The following is a 23,325-nucleotide window of genomic DNA, read 5'->3' on the forward strand; positions in this document are numbered from 1 at the left end:
CTTTCGTCAATGTAAAATTTGTGAAATAGCCATTCCATGCAAGACAACTTCCCTTAATCAATCTCTTTCTTCTTGAAGATTATTTTATTTTTTTTAATTCCTTACTTTACAGAACTTTCCAGAGGGTAGAAAAATAAGTGTTTTGGTTAATTGTGCAATATGGAGCCATTAGTCAGAATATGTAATTAAATATCTTTAGATATGAAAATCAGAAATTTTTGTACTTATAAAGAAAATAGTAAACTATTATGCAATGATTGTATGCAAAAATAATGTAAATATATATGCATATGAATGGGAAAACTTTCAACAAAATTTCATGAAATTTGTTATAAAATATATAACACTCAGTATATAATATATATAAATATAAAAAATTCAAATTTTGAATTTTAAATGTTCATCCAGATATTGGAATACATAGAAAAATACACAGTATTTTCCTCATTATACTGGGGTTATATAGTTCTGTTGTCTTTAATATAATAGACAAACTAAATAAACAACTTTTTCTAAAACTACACTTGTTAAATTCCCTGTTTCAATTATTATTTTATTTTAATGACATTAATATCATAAACATGTTCATAATATGATGGCTTTATTTTCCTCATTTGTTTTTAAATAAGACATGCTCCTGGCACTTTGCTAAATGTTATAATGCAAAACATGACAATAACATTGAATAAAATTGCAGTAAATAGATTTGTATATAAATACACTCCCTCCACAAATAAAATTTACTTGTATGTGTTGTGATTACCAATATACATTCATTTCCTAAGTATCAGGCATGGAATAAATAATCTAAAATTATTCCTAAATTTTGCACCTGAGGAGAATTTCGTTAACTATTATTGTATATATGAATTATTATATTACTGATAATAACATTTTAATTGGAGAAGAATTTAGTTCTTTGAGGTGTTTAATTTGAGAAAACAATATGACTAGGAATAAGTTTGACACAAATACTAGGAATTAAATCAAAAGCCAGGACCAGAACTATGGTTGTAGGGAATATGTTTACAGGAGTGTAAGAAAAGTCCTGAATGCAGAGGACACAGGAGGAAAACAGGATGAATGGTTAATGCTTGGGAAAATCCAAGAGGCTAGGTGGGAAAGAGAGAAAGAGAAAAATAAGTTAATGAAGATAGAAATGGGTGCCTAGAAATATGATTAAAACCCAACTTCATGTTATGCAACAAAAGCCAATGATTTGGAAACAAAGTTAACTTTTATGGGATTATTTAGTGTTTCAGTGGGTGCTAGTGGATTCTGACTATGATATGTAATTTCTATTGATCTATCTTCAAATTCATTGATTATTTATTCTGCCCCATAACATCTGCTATTAAGCCCAATTAGAAAACTGTTTTCTTCAGTTATTTGAATTTTCAAGTATAGAATTTCCCTTTATTTATTTTATAGTTTTTATTTCCCTGTTGGAATCCCATGTTTATTGTGTCCTTGTCATTCTATTTTAATTTAATTATTTAAATGTAGTTTCCTATAATACTTTTAACATATTGATATTTATAGCAGCTGTTTTGGAGATTTTGTCTGCTAAAGTTAATATCTAGAACCAGATTTGAAAATCTGACATGAACAAGGGAAGCCAGATAGCAGACAAGGACACACTGTCTACTATCACAGCATCCATGGGAGGGATGTCCTGACACTGAGGAACACAGATGCTAGGGCACTTGAAAACTGGGTGATTGTCCTGATGCTGCCACCTGCAGAAAAAATGAATTATCCTTCCCCGTTTTCATCCATCACCAGCGTCCTTTCAAATCTCATGGTGGGTCCATGATACTAGCCAGCTTTATGTTGCATACTCACATTTAGGGGTATCTGAGACTGGGAAAGAAAATATCTTGCATTTTCACCTTCTATATTGAGAGGTGGTCTCTAACTTTATCAAAGAGTCATTGAGTAGATAATTCTCCAGGTACAAGGAAGTTCAGATGATGAGTACCACAAGTAAACAGAAGACAAATCTCACTACATGTTCTATCCTTAAAAATTTTTGCTAAAAACATATCATCTTTTTTTAAAATTAATTAATTAATTTATTTATTTTTGGCTGTGTTGGGTCTTCATTTCTGTGTGAGAGCTTTCTCTAGTTGCGGCGAGCGGGGGTTGCTCTTCATCATGGTGCACGGGCCTCTCACTATCATGGCCTCTCTTGTTGCAGAGCACAGGCTCCAGATGTGCAGGCTCAGTAGTTGTGGCTCACGGGCTTATTTGTTCCACAGCATGTGGGATCTTCCCAGACCAGGGCTCGAACCCATGTGCCCTGCATTGGCAGGCAGATTCTCAACCACTGTGCCACCAGGGAAGCCCTTTATCATCTTTTTCTCATAGGAAATATCTAAAGTAATTTTTGAAAATGAGAATAATTTAGCTTACATTAATCATTGGAAGAAGTCATCAAGAGGATGTGACTGCCGGTTGACCAGAGAACTGGACCCAGGCAATCAGAGGCCCCTCATCCCCTCCCCTGTCCTAGAAATGTATGATCTACCAACTATTCCCACATTAGGAGCTGTTTCAAGGATGAAGCCTTGAGAGAGTAAGGTGCTGCTAAGACCATCTGCACTAGACCCAGTTATAGCCTCTATATAAACTTTTAAGATTCTGGTGGGTGAGTGCTGAAATCTAGTCATCATGTGGCACACAAGACAAGCCTCATAAGTGAGTTCCCTTGCGTATTAAACCTGCTGCCTTCCAATCTGGAAAGATCTGCCTCTTTCTTTGATCTCTCCTTGCCCTCTGTGTACTGAGGCCAATTTGTGAACCAACGGTAATTTAAAGAAACAAGCATGTCAATATGTATAACAGACAGTTTTTGAAGGAAAAGACATCAAAGGAAAGTCAACTTGATTAACACCGTACAGTTATGTATAAACAGTCATATATGAGTTTAATTTTAAGAAGATAATGGACTTTTTGAACTCTCCTAGGTTCACTGAGATGAGAATCAAGCCACAGTTGCAGTCCCGTCAGAACAAAAACAGAAAGAGTAAAAGTCTAGTTAATAGCATTAGGCAATGTGTTGATTTTTTGCAGACACGTTGAAAATCTCATATATTCTGAACATAATGTTAGACTCAGTTGTAAGTTCCATCACTGACATGTTTATAATGAAGTAAATCTTTGGCTTGTTTCTAACTGAGACTGTGAGATTGAGGTAGATGAGTGCCTAAGTGATGCCTGGGCAAATGGGAGCACTTGTGTTGATCTTCACACACCTTTTCCTGCCTGTGTCAGAATGGATTTCAGGGTGGGCATACCTGCTAACCAAAATTATGATAATCAAATGTTAATTTGAGGTGGAAGTAATTCTTTATTTTTAGAAGATACAATTCATCTCATACACATGCATATTAATTTTTTCCAGGAGAATATTTGAACATATAATACCTGCTTGGATTATCTTACTACATCTTCACATCATCACAGAAATAGATATATTTAGAGTTGAATGAATATTTTGCTTTTGTAAATGAGCCAGTTTTTTAGAATTATTAGCTGTAAGTCCATTACACTTATGTTTAAAAGTTATAATGTTTTTTTTACACCACACCCGTTCTGTTACCATAGTAACATGGTAACTCTTACAGGAGTACTTGTCAATACAGTATATCACTTATTTTGATGATGTGTTAAAATATTTATGTAGTTGTGTGTGTGTGTCTGTGTGTGTGTTTTACATTAGGAGGAAACGCTAATAATAGACAGACTTTTACTTTCCAAGATTGGAAAAAGTAATACTTTTAATACTTTCCTTATATGCAAGCACATACCATCTAACTGCCATCATTACAAGTTAAAATGTTGCTCAATATCTAACTCTCACGAACTGTTCCTAATTCTACTCCTATGAGAATGATTGAGAAATAAAAGTACTGCATAACTTTTAGGCAATGAGAAAGTCATATTTGTTTTGAAAATCATGAATCCAACAGTGGTTTTTTTTTTTTCCTATTAAACCTAAGAGACTGGTTTTATGTGGTTAACCTTCTTAAGAATAATAATCTTCAGGAAATATGTGGCCACTTATATAAACTTAATGTACTATTTATCATGAACAAAAACTTGAGAAGATTTAAAATTACATGACAGATAGCAAGGTCTTTTGGAGAGACGAATTTTGGTATATCCTTGACTACAAAGAACAAACCCAGGTTTTTAAATGTGCCATATTTTTTTCACAAAGTTGATGCATAAGGCAAATTACCAAATAAATATTTTTAAGGTATAAACAAAGTTTTCATTTATTATTCTTTTTTTTTTTTTTTTTTTTTTCGGTACTTGGGCCTCTCACTGTTGTGGCCTCTCCCGTTTTGGAGCACAGGCTCTGAACGCGCAGGCTCAACAGCCATCGCTCACGGGCCCAGCCGCTCCGCGGCATGTGGGATCTTCCCAGACCGCGGCACGAACCCGTGTCCTCTGCATTGGCAGGCGGACTCTCAACCACTGCGCCACCAGGGAAGCCCTCATTTATTATTCATTTTAATTTCATGTTAATTTTTTTTTTTTTTTTGGCGGTACGCGAGCGTCTCACTGTTGTGACCTCTCCCGTTGTTGGAGCACAGGCTCCGGACGCGCAGACTCAGCAGCCAATGGCTCACGGGTCCAGCCGCTCCGTGGCATGTGGGATCTTCCCGGACCGGGGCACGAACCCATGTCCCTTGCATCGGCAGGCAGACTCTCAACCACTGCACCACCAGGGAAGCCCTCATGTTAACTATTAATCAGTGGATTTAAATTCATTTTTAGTGTTAGTGTTCACCTTTTCTTCACTTTACCTTGATGTTCTAATGTCATATTGTCACTTAATATTTTATTTTGTCAGTGAAAATAGTAATGCAAATAGATTTTCTATTTAATTACTCATGCTCTTTCCTATTTAGATATATGTAACAGTAATTTTTCTCCAACCCAGATTCATTTCACCATATTAGAGAAAAAATATTTAATAATATTAGGAAGATTACCACTCATCTAATTTATAAGTACAATGTGTTATGTGTGAATGTCTTTTTTTTCTATTTTTGTTAAATATTGGCAAAAAATTAGTTGTCAGAAGTCAATAATCAATTCAGTGTCAGTGTAGGCTACATTTTTTAGCTCTCTGCAAACTGACAAACAATGCAAGTGATATAATATGAAAAGTCAGTTTTAGCAACACAGGTGTAGGTGGAGCACTAATGGGAAATCTGCACTGCAGAATAGTTAAAAGGAAATATTAGGGCTATATAGTGACTGGACATTTCTGTTTTCCTTTCTTTCCATATAGTCCTGCTTTATAAAATTAATAGAAAAAAATGTGATTCATCACCTTGCCTCCAGAGCACTACATCTACAGAATTCATGGATAAATTCAAATGCATCTGTCCCACTGGTTTTATTGGTAAGTACCATTTGAAAACCGTGCCTTTATAAAGAGCATTTCACTCTGGGGGACATATGTCAGGATGTTATTGATTCACTAGTACTTCCTTTTTGTTCCTCTTTAAATTTCCTTTAGCCTAACATTTGATTTGCATTTCAATAACCTGAAACATCTATTCTACCTCTAGACTCCAAATCAGAAGATAAATTAGTTCACATCTAAGCAGTCTTTATCCACCAACTCAGCAATTAGTCTGCATTTAGTAATTCCAAGAGAAGTTGTTGCAGTCTGTAGTAAGGTGAGCCCTGACACTAATATATGTGGCATTCTTATCTGATGAATTTCATCTCAAATATCATCCCCTTTAGGGTTAAAATGCTTGAGCAAATTTAAGAATTATAACCTGGCACCTGTTTGACTTATTGAAACTTAAAATCTGTTAACTTTTTTCAAAGGTACAAGATATGAAATAGATAGATGTAGATGAGTGTGCTTCACATCCCCGCAAGAATGGAGCTACCTGCATTGACCATGCTGGTAATCATTCCTGTCAATGCGTGGCTCCATTTAAAGGTAATGACCACTGAGAGAGAAGAAAAAGCAAACATAATTAACTTTAAAGAGCATTTATGTCTCTTGTCTGATCTCATTTCAGTCTCCCAACAACATTATGAGGCCTTCATTTCCTTAAAGTCAGCTTCTAAAGTGACCAACCAATTATCCCTTAGGCAGAAATGAGAGTGAAATGAGCTTTGTTTATATACCCACTAAAACAGTCAAGTTTCTTAGTTTTCTATTAGAAAGACCATCTTACAAGCAAATGGTAAAATAATAAGGAAGAATATAAGCAGGCTATCATGTTATATTTGAAATATTGTTCCTATTATTCAATTTCTCATGAAATTGTCAAGGTTTGCTTTTTCTTTCTTTCTAAAGTAACCATTTATCTGATTTTTGAATATAGCTATATTGTGCTTAACATAGAGTAAGCCATTAACTGATACTTTTAATTTTGTTTCAACTTTGATGATACTTTTTTAACTTCAGCCAAGGAGTTATTTTTTCAAAAGCAAAATGTATGGTTTTCCCTGTAAAATATATGTTTTTGTTTTGTTTTGTTTTGTTTTTTTGTGGTACACAGGCCTCTCATTGTTGTGGCCTCTCCTGTTGTGGAGCACAGGCTCCGGACGCGCACTCAGCGGCCAATGGCTCACGGGCCCAGCCGCTCCATGGCATGTGGGATCTTCCCGGACCAGGGCACAAACCCGTGTCCCCTGCATCGGCAGGCGGACTCTCAACCACTGCGCCACCAGGGAAGCCCTAAAATATATGTTTTGATAAATTTTTGTGCAAACTAGTATACAGAAAGTCAATCACTGGATACTTCCTTGAACTTTAGTATATTTTTCTATGCCATGGAATTTAAAAACTGTGTCATTCAGGGTTCTCCAGAGAAACAGAAACAATGGGAGTTATATCTATATATCTATAACTATATACTTACTCAGACAGACATGATCATGACAGCTTTCATCCTTCATTACTGTGTGGGCCAGTTCCTCATAATGAATCTCCATGATAAGATATAGTGCCATGATCTGCTGTCTGTCTGCGAGCTGAAACCCAGGAAACTGGTGGTGAAATTCCAGTCTAATTTGAAGCCCTGAGAATCAGGGGGGCCAGTGGTGTGAATCCCAGTCCAAGTGCAGGAGAAAACCAATGTCCCAGCTCAAGCAGGCAGGCAGAAAAGGAACACATTTTCCCTTCCTTCATTTTTTGTTCTACTCAAACCCTCAGCAGATTGAATAATGCTCACTCAGTAGATGGGAGGATAATCTACTTTACTGGGTCCACTGATTCAAATGCTAATCTCATCAGGGAGCACCCTTACAGACACACCGGAAAAAATATTTAATCTGGGCAGCCTATGGCCCAGTCAAGTTAACATACAATTAACCACCATGCTGCTCAACTTTATATTATCAACTGAGATATTCTTATATGTTGTACCTAATTTTCTTAGAGAGTATCTTCTATAATCATTAATCAAATATATGATTGCTTGACTAACTTCAAATATTTAGTATATATTTAAACTCACTAAATTACAGTGTTCTTATTTGTTAAACAGAGATTAAAAATACTTACCTCGTTGATTTGAATGTGAATTAAATGAGATAAATCATATAAATACCACATTGCCTGCTGGAAATTAACATTCTTCAAGTGTTTAATTGTAATTTTAAATAATTTTCTAACATATATATGTAAAATCTATACAGTAGGTAATATTTTATAATGTTTGGGTAGTAGAATTGAATACATATTTATTTATATATCTTTAAAGATGCATAGAGAATAGTCTAAACAACCCCAATCAATAAAATACTTAGATTTTATTTTAAAAATAACAAAGTTTTCCCGGTGTTTAAATATTTGTTTCTTATGTCATTCTCAGTGAAAGGAAGCAGATCTCCTTAGAGATCTAGCTGATTCTGGGACTATGACACAGAATGTACAAATGGGCGTGGAGAATTTTATAATACTAGAAAGCAATGAAGTACTCAGAAAACAAAACCATGAGAGTATCTCAAAGGAACACAGGAGCCAACTGAAGATGCTCTTAATGACCAGAATCATTTGAGCAGCAAAATACAGGAGTATTGGTTTATTATCCAAATTATAAAATAAATACTCATGAGTCCACACTGATAAAAGTAAATGATAGAATATATAAGTGAATAAATAGGAATAATAGACACATCTTCTATACAGAATTATTCCAAATAATTTGGACAGATACTTTGCACTCAAGGAGGTTGAACATAACTTCCCACCCCTTAAGTTTGTGCTGTAACTAGTGACTACCTTCCATAGGGTACAGTATGGAAATGGGGTGTAGGGGGAGAGTAACTTTTCAGAGCAGAAATCTGACAAAAACTGCCTAAGCCAAGTGATCAAAGTTAATATCAACAGTGATAAGTCATGTTAATAGCAAAACTTTCAATATGAGGTAATGAGAATGTCACTTTAACTTTATGATCTTCAGCTTGAAATCATGTTGCCCCAGTCTAACCATGAGAAAACCATCAGACAAGTCCCAATTGAGGGATACTCTACAAAATTCCTGGTTAATACTCCTTACAACTGTTAAGGTGTCAAAAACAAGGAAAGTCTGAGGAACTCTCAGGAGACATGATGACTGAAAGTAGTGAGGTATTCTGGATTGGATCCTGGAAAGGAAAATGGCATTAGGTCAAAACTAAGGAAATCCAGATCAAATATGGGATTTAATTAAAAATTATGTATCAATATCACTTCATTAGTTGTGAAAAACATAACATAATAGCACAAGATGTTTATAGTAGAGGAAACTGGTTGCAGTGTCCAGTTTCTCTTCACTATCTTTGTGATGTTTAAGTAAATCTAAAACTATTCTAAAATAAAGACGTTTAATGAAGAAACGAATGATTACAAATAAATGATTTCTAATTCAAAATAATTTACACTTGAAGAAAACAGAAAATATGTAAAATATAGTCATTTTAGGTAATCCTAAATGGTTTAATATTTTATATACACAATTTTATTTTGATTAATATCTGTGACTATTATAGAAATGACTACAGTCATATCTTGTTTTATTGTTATTCACAAATATTGCATTTTTCCCAAAATGAAGGTTTGTGTCATCCCTGTGTAAGCAAGTCTATTGGCACCATTTTTCTAACAGCATTTGCTCACTTTGTGACTCTGTGTCACAATTTGGTAATTCTGGAAATATTTTAAGCTTTTCATTATTGTTATATTTGTTATGATGAGCTGTGATTAGTGATCTCTGATGTTACTATTATCATTGTTTTGGGGCTCCAAGAATTGCACAAATATAAGAAGGTGAACTTAATCAGTAAATATTGTGTGTGTTCTGACTGTTTCACTGACTAGCCATTCCCTAGTTTCTGTTCCTCTCCTCAGGCCTCCCTATACCCTGAGACACAACAATATTGAAATTAGGCCAATTAATAACCTCTAAGTGTTCAAGTGAAAGGAAGAGTCATGTATCTCTTCCTTTAAATCAAAAGCTAGAAATAATTAACCTTAGTGAGGAAGGCATGTTGAAAACTGAGAAAGGCTGAAAGCTAGGCCTCTTACACCAAAAATCCAAGTTGTGGATGCAATGGAAAAGTTCTTGAAGGAAGTTAAATGTGCTACTCCGGTGAACACACAAATGATAAGAAAATGAAACAGCCTTATTGCTGATATGGGGAAAGTTTTAGTAGTCTGGATATAAGATCAAACCAGCCACAACATTCTCTTAAGCCAAAGTCTAATCCAGAACAAGGCCTTATTAACTCTTTTCTATTTTGTGAAGGCTGAGAGAGGTGGGAAGATATAGAAGGAAAGCTTGAAGCTAGCAGAGGTTAGTTCATGTGGTCAAAGGAGAGAAGTTATCTCCATAACATAAAAGTGCAAGGTGAAACAGCAAGTGCTGATGTAGAAGCTGCAGCAAGTTATCCAGAAGATTTAGCTAAGATAATTCATGAGGGTGGCTACCCCAAACAACATGTTTTCAATTTTGTCAAAACAGCCTTCTTTTGGAAGATGCCATCTAGGACATTCATAGCTAGAGAGGAGAAGTCAGTGCCTGGTTTCAAAGCTTCAAAGGACAGGCTGATACTGTTGTTAGGGGTTAACGTAGTTTGTGACTTAACTGGAAGCCAATGCTCATTCACCATTCGAAAATCCTAGGGCCCTTGAGAATTATGCTAAATCTCTTCTGTCTGTGCTCTGTAAATGGAACAACAAAGTTTGCATGACAGTACATCTGTTTACAACATGGTTTACTGAATATTTTAAGCTCACTGTTAAGGACTACTGCTCAGGAAAAAAAAAAAGATTTCTTTCAAAATATCACTGTTCATTGACAGTGCACCTGGTCACCCAAGAGTTCTGATGGAGATGGACAGTGGGATGAATGGTTTTCATGCCTGCTTACACAACATCCATTCTGCGGCCCATGGGTCAAGGAGTCATTTTGACTTTCCGGTCTCATGATCTAAGACATACATTTTTGTAAGGCTATAGTTGCCATAGATAGTGATCCCTCTGATGGGTCTTGGCAGAGTTAATTGAAAACCTAATTGAAAAAAGTTAATTGAACAAAGAATTCACCATTCTAGATGTCACTGAGAACATTCATGATTCATGGGAAGAGGTCAAAACATTAACATTAATAGGAGTTTGGAAGATGTCAATTCCAACCCTCCTGGATGACTTTGAAGGGATCAAGACTTCAGTGGAGGAAGGAAATGTAGATGCAGTGGAAACAGCAAGAGAACTAGAATTAGAAGATGTGGAGCCTGAAGATGTAACTGAATTGCTGCAATCTCATGGTAAAACTTGAATAGATGAGGAGTTGCTTCTTATGGATGAGCAAAAAAAAATAAAAATAAAAAACTGTTCTTGAGATGGAATCTACTCCTGCTGAAGACACTGTGAAGATTGTCGAAGACAACAAAAGATTTAGAATATTATGTAAACCTAGTTGATAAGAATAGTAGCAAGTTTTGAGAGATTTGACTCCAGTTTTGAAAGAAGTTCTACTGTGGGTAAACTGCTATCAAACAGAATTATATGCTACAGAGAAATCGCTCAGAAAAGAAAGTCAGTTGATGCGGTAAACTTCATGATCCTGTTTTAAGAAATTGCTACAGCCACCCCAACCTTCAGCAGCCACCGCCCTGATTAGTCAACAGCCATCAGCATTGAGACAAGACCCTCCACAAGCAGAAAGATTATAACCTGTTAAATGCTCAGATGATGGTTTGAATTTTTTAGAAATAAAGTATATTTTAATTAAGGTATGAATACGTTTTTTAGACATAATGCTATTGCACAATTAATAGTCTACAGTATCACATAAACATAACTTTTATGTGCATTGGGAAACCAGAAAAATTTGTGTGAACATGCTTTATTGTGATTTAGACTTATTGTGGTGGTCTGGAACCAAAGCCACAATATCTCAGAGGTCTGCCTGTATTAAGTATTTTAATTCACTAATTATACTGAAGAAAAGAAAAGAAAAGAATTTTCCAGTTAATGTCAGTGACTTACATTTGTAAAACACATTAAAATGTTTAATGAGCTTTCACAAAAAGCCATATATATAACAGGACAAAACAAAAAAAGCAAAAACAAAGTTAAACTATTATAAAACAAATATGCCTAATAATGTATATAATATTTTTCTTATAATCATGTAATGTGGTAAAATTTATACTAGAAATATATTATACTATATAAAAACATAATTTTGATAATTTCTAAATCATTTTATATTTTTATACATCTGTCAGCTACGAAATCTGTCTGCTTGGCTCTTACTTTCCTTTTCTGGCACAAGCTTAATTATCCTGCATATACATGAGATCATGTGAATGAGTTCTGAACAATAGAAAATGGAAGTTTTTATCTTGCAGTCTGATCCATAAAAATATCCTATAAATCTTTCACTCCCTTTTTAAAAAAGTTTATTGAAGTATAGTTGATTTACAATATTGCATTTAATTTCTGCTGTATAGCAAGTGACTCAGTCATATATATATTCCTTTTCATATTCTTTTCCATTATGGTTTATCACAGGATACTGAATATAGTTCCCTGTGCTATACAGTAGGACCTTACTGTTTATCCATTCTCTATATAATAGTTTGTATCTTTTAATTCCAAATTCCTAACCTTTCCCTCCTCTACCCCATCACTCTTGGCAACCTAAGTCTGTTCTCTATATCTGTGAGCCTGTTCTTGTTTCATAAATATATTCATATGTATCATATTTTAGATTCCACAAGTAATATCATATGATATTTGTCTTTCCCTGTCTGACTTACTTCACTTAGCATGATAATCTTTAGGGTCATCCATGTTGCTGCAAATGGCATTATTTCATTCTTTTTATAGCTGAGTAATATTCCATAGTGTATATTTACCACATCTTCTTTATCCATTCCTCTGTCAGTGGACATTTAGGTCATTTCCATGGCTTGGCTGTTGTAAATAATGCTGCAGTGAACAAAGCAGTGCCTTTCATTCCCTTTCTTCTTCTTCATTCTTGTTGGAAATGAGATGTCTGAAAAACTAGAGAGAAGAGCCAGAAGAACATAGGTCCCTAAATAAATTCTCATGTAGAAAGACATCCATGGGCCAAGAACATTCCCATGCTCTGAGTGAAAAAACAACAAAGAAACAGAAAAGTTTATTTTGTGTTAGGCCACTAAAATTAAAAAGGGTTTCTCCTTTATAGCACTAACATCCTTTACTCTAAGAATTACTCCTTTAATGAACATAAAGTAGTCCTTGAAAATATCATCAAAATTAATTTTTAAAAATCCCATGGATAAAAATATTTTTCAAAAACTGTGTGTAATGTAGTTATAAATTCAGTTTCTATGTGAAATTTTTGTAATTTTTTTAAAATTTAGTAATTATTCTCTTATTGTTTGTTCTAAGTCTGTTAGCAATTGCACAATCTATTTCAAAAAGAAATGAAAAGAGCATATACAAAAAGAAAACAGCAAAAACATTAAAATAGTGAGATTAAGTTTAGTAAATATTTAGTTGAGTCAATAATTCAGTAAGGTTAATTTTGTGTATTGACTATATCCAGTTAACAAACTGTCCCATGGGGGATGTTCAAACCCCTCCCTGTTTGTACATCTCATGACCACCACTCACATCCTTTTGTGTACTGTTATTGGCTGTTTCAGGCAGGATTTAGACTGCATTTAACTGCAAAATCTAAATTATTAATTATCTGGCTCTTTCAGAAAATGTTTGCTGACACTTGGTATAGAAAAATACTCAAATAACCTATCTTGTAAGCTACGTGTTCTGGCTTTCTGTTGTATAGTCCACGTTTCATCTATTGGTTCTTTACCTGTGGTAACATATATTTTGTTAAAGTAATGTACAAGGTCTTTCTTTTTATAGGAAATATATAATTCTCCTCCACTGTACTAAATTAATATTATAATTGTTCCATCCTGAGTCAAATTTATGCCAGAAATAATAATACATATAAATGTGAATTTATAAATGTATAAGATTTTTTTTTAAATCTAAAAAATATGTATAGTTACTGTTTACCACATATGTGTATTTGTAAGGTATAGTTTATTTTAAGATAATACCCTAGTTCAAACATTTTGCCCTTTAGAGAGGTTATATTTCATTGTTAGTCATAACTTATTAAAACACACACTTAGAAAAAGGAATTTATCCAAAAGGTCAATTGTGATTATATAGTCCATTTATGGGGACAATGGAAAAGGATTAGAAAAATCTTTATATAATTACTCTGGAGAGCTGAATAATGAAGTGCTTTTATGTGTGTTATTTTCTAGCATTATAATTACAGATCCTCCACAAATAGTATAGCTTTCACTCATAATGTTTAATATTGTATATCTCTTTTGAAATCTATAGAATTTGTTTGCTTGTTTGTTTTGGTTTTTACAAAGCACAATAAATAGGGAAAATAAATTCCTCTATATAATCCTTCTTCCATGAGGGGTTCATCTGCTGGTTAATGAGTTGTTAGTTTTGATTTAATCTAGGCTCCCTGGCAAGTTCTAGCCTTAAAAACTGAACCTAAAAAATAAATATTAAAAAATGAATTTCCTTCTGATGTAAAGACCTTTATTATTTTGTTTTCTGTTTACTCTGAACTGAATTTTTCTTCAGCAATGAACAGAGAACTTTAATAAATACCAACGGGTTTTCACCTTCCCGTAGAGGTAATTCTTATGATTTTCCTGAAGAGAACCTAATGCTTTTCATTTAACAGAGGAGGATATAGACTACATACATGTTTTTACAAGTTTGGAAAGCACAATTTTCTATTTTAATTAAAGCACAAAGATATAAATCAGTCATCCCCAATGATCACTACTGTCCTTCACTAGTCTACTGTCATGGCCAATCAGTGCTCCCCAGTGCCCTCTACTGAGCCTTCTGTGCCCAACACTTCCAAACAGTGCAGTGATAGTAATTTATTTTGCTATGCAAAATGTATATTAAGTGGACATTTTTTATCTTTCCATGTGTGAAATAAATAGGGATAAATCGTGCCTCAATGTGTAAATTTTCCTTTTACATATGAAATATAAAAGAAAATTATCATTACACACACATACGCGCACACATCTGGAGCTAAGTACACTTGTTCATCTTCCCTCCAGAATTAAATGCAATTGTTCATGTGGTCATGTTTTACAAATGCTAGTTATTACTCTTTGTTTAAAAACCATAATCATTGCTAAATAGTAAGGCAGCTCTTGTCCTATCAGCAGTTTTAAATTATAAAACTAATGTCCATGAAATATGATGGAAGTAAAGGAAAGTTGTGAAGATGACTACATATAATGAAATTGCTGCTCCTGGTAGAATTAGCTTGTGAAGCACTTAAAGAGGCAAAGCCTATTTCACAATTTGAAGTGTTTTCTTAGTAGATGAAGATGGTCATAACTCTCAAATTGCCTACATTGAACATTTAGTGACACTAAGTTAATGTGATTCTCTAGAAAATTATGACTGATAAATCCAAAATTTTAAGTGTATTATTTACTGGAAACTAAACTATTGATAATTTTATAATTCTTAAAATGATCCATTTGCATATTGAATTTCATTAAGTGAAGGAATTCTACAAGAAAATAATGTTGCATATATCATTCTTAAAGCAATAGTCTTTCTGTATCCATCACATATTGGTGGTGAGAAATAAGTTGTTACCCTTTCTTTTCTAGAATATAAAAGTTTCCAAAATCTAACACAAAGAAAACAGGGCTTTGATGTAAATTCTTGTTTGGTTCTCAAGTAAGTAAGTGCTTAAACTAATAAGAATGCCATTTTAATAAGGCTAGGTATGAGCAAGTGGAATAGAAATATTGTCTGAGCAAATGTCTTGTCTGCTAAAGCTTTAATGACACCTGTCCCTAAATATGTAGCAATTAAGATAAAAAAAAGCAGAAATGGTAATCAGCCATTAACCATGTTTGCAAAAGAAAATAAACAAAAAAGAATGAAAACTCAGCCCAACAAAAATGCTTTAGTGTGTTGAAAGTCAGAGTAATAATGCTGTTTTGTGGATAGGACATTTTATGATGGGAACTTGTAATTAGAAAGTAGATTTAAGTACATATTTTTAAGTGCTTGTAAAGTAAAAAATCCACAGCAAGACTAAACATTCCTGGAGGACAACATATTTCAGCAGGGCTATACAAGCAACAATCTCTAATGTTCTGAAGATTTCTTAAAGGCAACTACAGACAATTTGACCATATTAACAAAAAGTCAATTTGCTTTAATTCTTTTAATGAAAGTAATAATATGAGTATTATTTTGTAGGGGTCAGATAAGTGGGATGAACTATAAAGTACTGAGTTCATAATAATAATCCAATAGAAAATAATATTCATTTAATAGTTGATGTTCCTCCCTTCCCCCCAAAAAATTAAAGGAACATATCAAGCACCATAAAAATAATTTAAAATTTGTACCCAAATTTCAACAGAAGAATAAAAGCTGAATCAACAAGGTGGTTTTGCTATACCATTAAATGCACCAATAAGCAAAATCAACCTCCAGATTCAATAATATGTGTGGGTCAGTAAATTACAGTTCATTATTTCAACGGAATATTAAAAGATCAAAATTAACTTCAAGATAATTTTCAGATACTTCAAAACATTAATAAATTGTGATACAATTTCAAGTTCCAAAGAAGTACAAAATTTTACATTATTTTTACAGCTTTGTAAAACATTGATGTCATTAAACCAAAAATAAAAAGTACACCCTGGGACCCAAAAAAATGCCAATGGTTTTCTGAAACTTAGCTTTGTTTTTCAAAATTCCTTTTACTATTATTTTTTAAACTTAGAAAATAGAGACTATCAGAACTGAGAGGCCCAGAGGAAACAAGCAGAGATTTTCTTAGAGAAAACCCAACTGAAAATGCCCATTGAAACAATCTTGTGTATCCTGCCATGGGGAGAGGAATATAAAGTAAAATCACAAGTTTGAAAAAAAAATAGTTGATGTTGATGATCTTGTCTCCCATTTGTTCTGTGTAGATTCAATTAAAACAAGAAAATGAAGTACATATTGGTTTGACAATCGGTATCAGACACCTTCTTGGTGATGACATCATATCGTTTAGTTTGATATAAATACTTAGATGCTGAGGCCATTTAGACAGCAAGAATAAAGGGAACCTGAGTTGAGGATGGGTACTAGTTATAAAGAGAATTGATTCTTTTGGCTTCATTTATTAATTTATTTTTCTGTTTTTAGAATTCAGTGGTATTTCATACCTTGGTCAAATATTTATTTAATTATATGATTTCAATTGTATTTCTTATTAATGGATCAGAACTATTATTTATCAGTTTGACACTCCCTATCCTTTTTCTTTATAACCTATATACTATTTAATTTGTATGGGCAATTACATTTGACTACATCTTCTGTAAAATAGCATACCAAGTGAAAAAATGTTGCCACTAACTATAAGTATGGACATATTATATTCAAAGTGCTATGGAGTTCAACTGATAAGACATTGTAGAATTCATCCCATCTTGGTAACCTAACACATGCAATGATAGAATGGCAGCCTTGTCAGATTCAGAGACAGGCTTCAATATAACCTACATTTTATACTAATCACTTTTGATTTGAATTACCAATAGGAAATTGGTAATTCCTAGGATTAAATTACCAACACACCTTTGACTCTCTAACAACTAGGGAAAATTATGACTAAGTTGAAAATTACAGATAAAGAATGGTTTGCACATATTTATAATAATTTGAAGTCTTTGCAAAATTGGAAAGTCATGATACTGTTATTTTTTTTAATTATTCCCTTCTTTGGATTTCAGGATATTACTCACACTTAATTTTTGGTGTTATTCAGCACCCTGTCCTCAATCCTTTCACCTTTTCACTATATATGCTTTTCAGATTGATCAAATCTATCCACATGAGTTGACAAATTCATTTCCAGCATGTGGAAAATGGACTTTTCCCTTCAAATTGAAAGAACTACATGTTGATGATTCATAAACTGTCATGCATATCTTAATACTATGAATGTTTCAGGAAGAAAATTCAAATAAAGTAACATAGAGTGACCAGAGAAAGAAAGCATGGGAATTCAAAGTGCTCAAAGATGTTCAGTGAAGCCAAAAGTTACCCTGAGAGCAATGAGGTTGGAGTATTAGGTACAGTCAAAATCAGAAATGCCATCTCAGGAATATTTGGGACAATGCAGTTTCATTAAATCTGGGAGATTTAATCAAATGTACATTTTGAGAGGTCATCCTATACTGTATTTCTTCTTTTTCTTTTATAGAAGGGTTACATATGGAATAGAGAAAAATGTTAAGTGCTTGCAATAATCAAGCTGTTGTCTACAGTGTAGGTATGAAAACTACGTTTGAAGTAACTGGATGATTTTAGAAGATATTTAGGTAACAACCCAAACAGGCTAGGCTTTTATGATGTTCAGAAGTGTAAAGCAAGGAAGAGAAAAAAATCATGCTCAGATACCCAGGGTGGATAAGGGAGTTATTGCTCTGGGGCCACAGGAGTAGAAGCCGTGTGTTTAATGAAGACAAAAAGCAGCAGCGCTTCAGACATACTGAGTGTGCGAGACTTTAAACTATTAAAGTAGAAGTTTCCCTTGAATCATCCTAATCTGTGTGCCTGAAGCAGAGAGGAGAGTTCTGGAGGGCCTGTAGTTTCTAAGACATTATTTAGGAAGTGACAAAGGAAAGAATGACAAAGGAAATACAGGCACTGAGGAAAATCAAAAATGTAGGGATGGATAGACAAGGAAATATACCATGAGAAGCAGAAGGAAAAGGAAGAGAAGAGAGAGTGTCAGTAAGAAGAAATGGTAAGAAAGTGTCAAATATTGTTGGACAGTCCAGTACGATTTTGTGTGAAAATTGCCCAGAAAAAAAGTAGAGAAGCATTGACATTGCTCCCAAGCCTCAGTCTCCACAGAGCCTCCCTGGCTTGGGTTCAAGTACAATCCACTCAACCCCTCAGGCTGACTGGCAGAAAAGATTCTACTGTCCTTTGGTTTTTCGTATACCTGCCACCCATTTGTAAATAGTCTTCTATTAAAATAGCTTCAAATGTATTATTTCGAGTGGGCAATCTCATTCCTGCCAGGATCCAATCACACTTAGTAATCTTTGTGTACTCATGGGATGATCTTAATACAAGTGTAAAGAAAAAATCTTTAGGAAAAAGAGAATAATCAACAGAGAGAGGGCAGTGTGGTAGGACAAAGATCTAGAAATCTAGTGGCAACATTAGCTTTAGACAGGAAGAGGGACGGATCTGTCATTAAATAATAAATTAACCAAATAGAGAGAACAGATGGAGATATTTGTCAGAGTAGAGATTGTGGTAGAAATCTGGGGGAGTTATCATCTGATGACATCCATTTTCTCTGGAATTCAGAAGTGTGGTTGTTTTCTGTGAGTGACGGGAACAGTAATATAATTGAGAATTCAAGGAGAGTGTAAAATACTTCACATTTAATTGAATATCTATTTTCCTGCATGCTGATACATTGACTTTCATTGAAAAATGATCCTTGTAGCCATATTGTTCTATAGGAGCTGCTATTTTGACTAGAGTTTTCATCTTCCCTAAACCAGAATCAGGGACCATTCTTAGGATTTAGGTAGGGGACTTTGTGAAAATGCTGCTCAGACTATGTTTGGCATTGAAAATGCGAAATGTAATCCACAAAAATTGGCAGAAAGTTTCTCACATTGGGGGAAGAGGTTTGAAGAAAGATAAGAATTTGAAGAAGGGGAGAAACAGAAAGATAATGGGGGAGAGCTAAAGAGAGAGACAATCAAAGGTGGCAGAGCTCCCATCCCTAATGTATCTGGGCCAATTGCATTTTTGCCACTCCCATGGTTTGCTGTTTAAAGGAATAAATTTATCATTGTACTAGTGCTGATCCTACTGGGTTCTGCCTCTTTTCTCAAAAAATAAAATAAAGTCTTCATTTGTGAAAACTTAGGCAGTATTGAAGTTCAGTCAAAGGTAGAGATCATAAATTTATGCTGGCATCAGTCTTCAGATATGTGTGATCTTCCTCCATCAGTGCTGAGCAGCTGAAGTAGAGAGAATAAGAGAGTTGGATTAACCAGGAATTGAGGAAATTAAGGGAAATTTACTTTTTTGTGTGTGCCAGTGAATGATAAGTGGAATTCAGTCCCACTTCTTGACCTTGAAGTTTCAGTGGTGTACACAAAATTGCTGCCTTTAAGAGGGCTGGAAGCAGTATGGCATAACTACAATGGAGATGGTTTTAATGAAGCAAGAAGGTAAAGGCTACACTCAATAAAAATATAGGAAGGTTGTTAATTGCACAAGGAATGCAATGACAATAGCAGTAGGAGGTTGGTTCATGAAAGAAGAAGCATAATACTGAATAAAGGGATTAGAAAAAATGCACTGTAAAGATTTTATGTTGGCAATTATCAGAGTTTTCAGAGATATGAGATAAACTAGACTTAAGACACACACAAAAGGGGCAAGATTAATCCTAGAGACTCTGGTAACAGTGGAATAGTATATAGACAAGCCATTCATCAGATGACAATTGTAAACTCTGAACAAATTACAAAAGCAACTATCTAAAAGCACTAAAGAGTGATCAGTAGCAGGCAGACATTGGAGAGGAGTCAACCCATAAATGAAAGAAACTCTAACTGGATAAAATTTGTGCTTATATGGCTTCTCAACTGAGGGTACCTTCAGTCTGCTCTGTATGGGCAGTGGAAGCAATGGTAGAAAGCTACAATTTTTCAAGTGTGAAGAGTCAGAGGACAGTCTGAGACTTCCATAATAGCATAAAAGTGACCCAAGAAAAGAGGGAAGAAAATATAAAGGAGCACTAAGATCTCATATGACGGTACTAATCCTGGTTAAAGCCTGAACAGCACATATGTAGGGAAATTCTAAGGTTCCCACAGAAAGCAACCAATAAAAATATGAAGAGCTAAGTAGTTTCAGCTGCTTCCAAACCAGTGATGCAGAATTTGGAATTTTAGTTTAGCCATGCTAACATCATACCACAATTAATAGCATCATTACTTAGAGAAACAAAACAGAATGCAAGGGCAACACAGAATATCTTCACAATGCCAAGAATGAAATTAAATGTTACTAGAGAGACTTCAGTATTAGAATACCTTCACTTTAAGACATCTTGAAGGAAGTTCTTTAAGCTGAAGGGAAATAACACCAAATGGAAACTCAGATTTATAAGCAGACATGAAAGCCTTGAAAATGGGAAATATTTAAGCAAATGTACTAGAATATATAATTTTTCTTCTCTTAATTTATTTAAAACACTACAACTGTTTCAAGTGAACTTTACAACTCTGAATTGTGGGAAATATAGCATAAATATATATAATAGATATGACAACAATAGTATAGCAAATGGGGCAAATGGAACTATATTGGTGTGATAGTCATATATCTTATGTGAAATAGCACAAATTAACTCTAAGTAGACTATACCAATGGAAACAATTTAAAAATAATGTAAATAGGTATGGGTATGATTAAAACCAATAAATTTGTTTAAATAAAAGTATTTAACAAAAAGGAAAAGAGGAAAATATAAAGTAGAATAAAAATGAAACAAACAATAGGACAAATTGAAAACAAAAGCCAAATGGTGGACAAAAATTCAATCACAGCATAATTACATTGAATGATAATCACAGCATAATTACATTGAATGATAATGAGTTAAACAAATCAAATGAGGTTCACATTGTCCAATTTATTTAGACTTTAATTAGTCTCAAGAATGCTCATAAATATAAAGGCATAGATAAATTGAAAAAATGATAGATGTATATTATCTTAAAACAGCATAAAAATTGATGAAGCTATATTTGTTACCAAAAGTGGGGTCAGACTGCTCACCTCTCAAAAGCCAATAAAGGGGCAAGGCTGATAGAAAGAAAAGTTTGCTTTATTTCGGACGCCAGCAACCAGCGCAGTCCTGTCCAAAGGCTGACACCCCCTCCCCCACCCCTGGCAATCAGTAGGCAAGAGCTTTTTATAGGCAGAGGGAGGGGGCTACATGCAGAAACAGCACAGTCAGCTCTGACAGTCATCTTGAAATTGGTCATGCAGTCGTCTGATCAGCATCATCTTGATTGTCTTAAGTACAATTAGTCTTCAGTTCCAGGGTTGATTTGTTCCCATTTCTCTGAGGCCAGTTCTCGGAATTGTGGCAGGTTATGTCATGGCTACAGTCTGGTCATCATGGAGTTAACTTCTTCCACCTGGTGGGGATTTCAGCATCTACAAAAAAGCTCAAAATATGTGGTTCAGAATTATATCTAGAGTCCTTGAGGAGAAGATAAAGGTCCTTGACTTTGCTTACTGAGTACACTATTATTATTTGGTTTTGCTGGACTGTTTTCCTTGCTTCTGCATTTTCTCACTTTTCTGATCAAACTTACTCTTTGACTAAAATTTTCCCACAGACAGAAGGCAGGCGGAGGACACTGGTGGGCGGGAGGGGTAGGGACAAGGACCACAGGGTCCTGCTTGGTTTCATATTCATCTTAGAAAAAATACATTCAAGACCAGAAGTAGAATGTGAATATCACAGTAATAAAAGATTGATTCATCAGTGATTCCAGCAAGCAACATGCAGAGTGGGGACCACCCACCAACTGCACAGGTTGTTGTTGTAAGTCTCTATGTGGCTCAGTGATCTGTTCCATAGGTAAAGATAATTGAAACAGAAATTCCTATCTAGAAGTGCTCTCATAACTAAAAACTAATAAATGTGGCATGGGGGCGATTTGGGGAAGAGGATGCAAGGACAGTGAGGTAATTCCAATGACGTCCAGAAGAGCAGTGAGGAAACTATCAGAGGCTCGACAAGGAGAAGGATATCACGTATGACCACAAGCTCGCAAGATCCTTACCCGTGCTAAAGTGACAGATAGAAGATATGCACAGTGACCTCATAGACTTGGCAAAGAAGATTCCAGGGCACAATGTTGAAATTACCCAATAGTGTAGTTTAATGGACTTTGATAAACTAGGAGGGGAAGGAGATGAGCTAACGATGAGGCTGTTTTCAACCAGATTTTAGAAAAACTATTTTTAACCGAGGACTGCTGTGCTGGAAAATAAATATGATTGTTATTTCCAAGCTCTCCATCTGGCAAAGATTTTCAAAATGGGCTCAGGATAATGATCAAATCTAGGATATTGCCAGTAAAATTGGGCTTCACGGGCAAGATCAAGGGTGCATGGCTTTAAAACCCTTTGTTAAGACTATAGAGTAAGTTAAGGCAGAGGCATGTAGACCCCCTCAGCTAGAAAAAAAACATTTCTAAACACCTTGAGAACAACGCCTAACTCTCACCCCAAGGTAGAGAGGAACTAATTCAAAGCAGTGTATGGGTTTGGCAGGAAGGAAGCTGAGAAAGTCATTGCTTAGGGCTTAGGGCAGAGCAGGGCTCACAGAGGGACTGGGGACCAGATTTTACACTGTACCTTCCTCCTCAGCTTTGTATATTGACAGTGTAGGTGAGCAGATAACTTGTCTTTTAATCAAATTGTCTCCAAGTCAGGACAAGCCAAATGCAAGCACTAAAACAGAGAAAATGTATTCAAGTAGCTTCTTTGACATGTGAGCTTAAATGATGGCCTAGATTGCAAGCTAGGGTTGCAAGCTAATTCCAATGGGGCAGAGTATTTGTGAATGAAAAGAATATATCTTTCACATCAGAGGTGTGATTTATAGTTTCCAGAGATTGGATTGTAGTATTTAATTTCTT

At 34.6% G+C, this 23,325-nt stretch overlaps 1 protein-coding gene across 2 annotated transcripts in view; it reads left to right on the top strand.

Moving 5' to 3' along the window:
- EYS (eyes shut homolog) overlaps positions 1-23,325 on the top strand; it is a 1,673,869-nt gene that overhangs the window by 358,957 nt on the left and 1,291,587 nt on the right. For both annotated transcript variants that reach the window (XM_049695235.1, XM_004282511.3), the window contains exon 11: positions 5,878-5,977. In XM_049695235.1, coding sequence (XP_049551192.1) covers positions 5,878-5,977 — 100 coding nt within the window. The remainder of the gene's footprint in view (positions 1-5,877; positions 5,978-23,325) is intronic.

The sequence above is a fragment of the Orcinus orca genome, chromosome 12, assembly GCF_937001465.1.
Source record: "Orcinus orca chromosome 12, mOrcOrc1.1, whole genome shotgun sequence".
Taxonomy (NCBI): Eukaryota; Metazoa; Chordata; class Mammalia; order Artiodactyla; family Delphinidae; genus Orcinus; species Orcinus orca.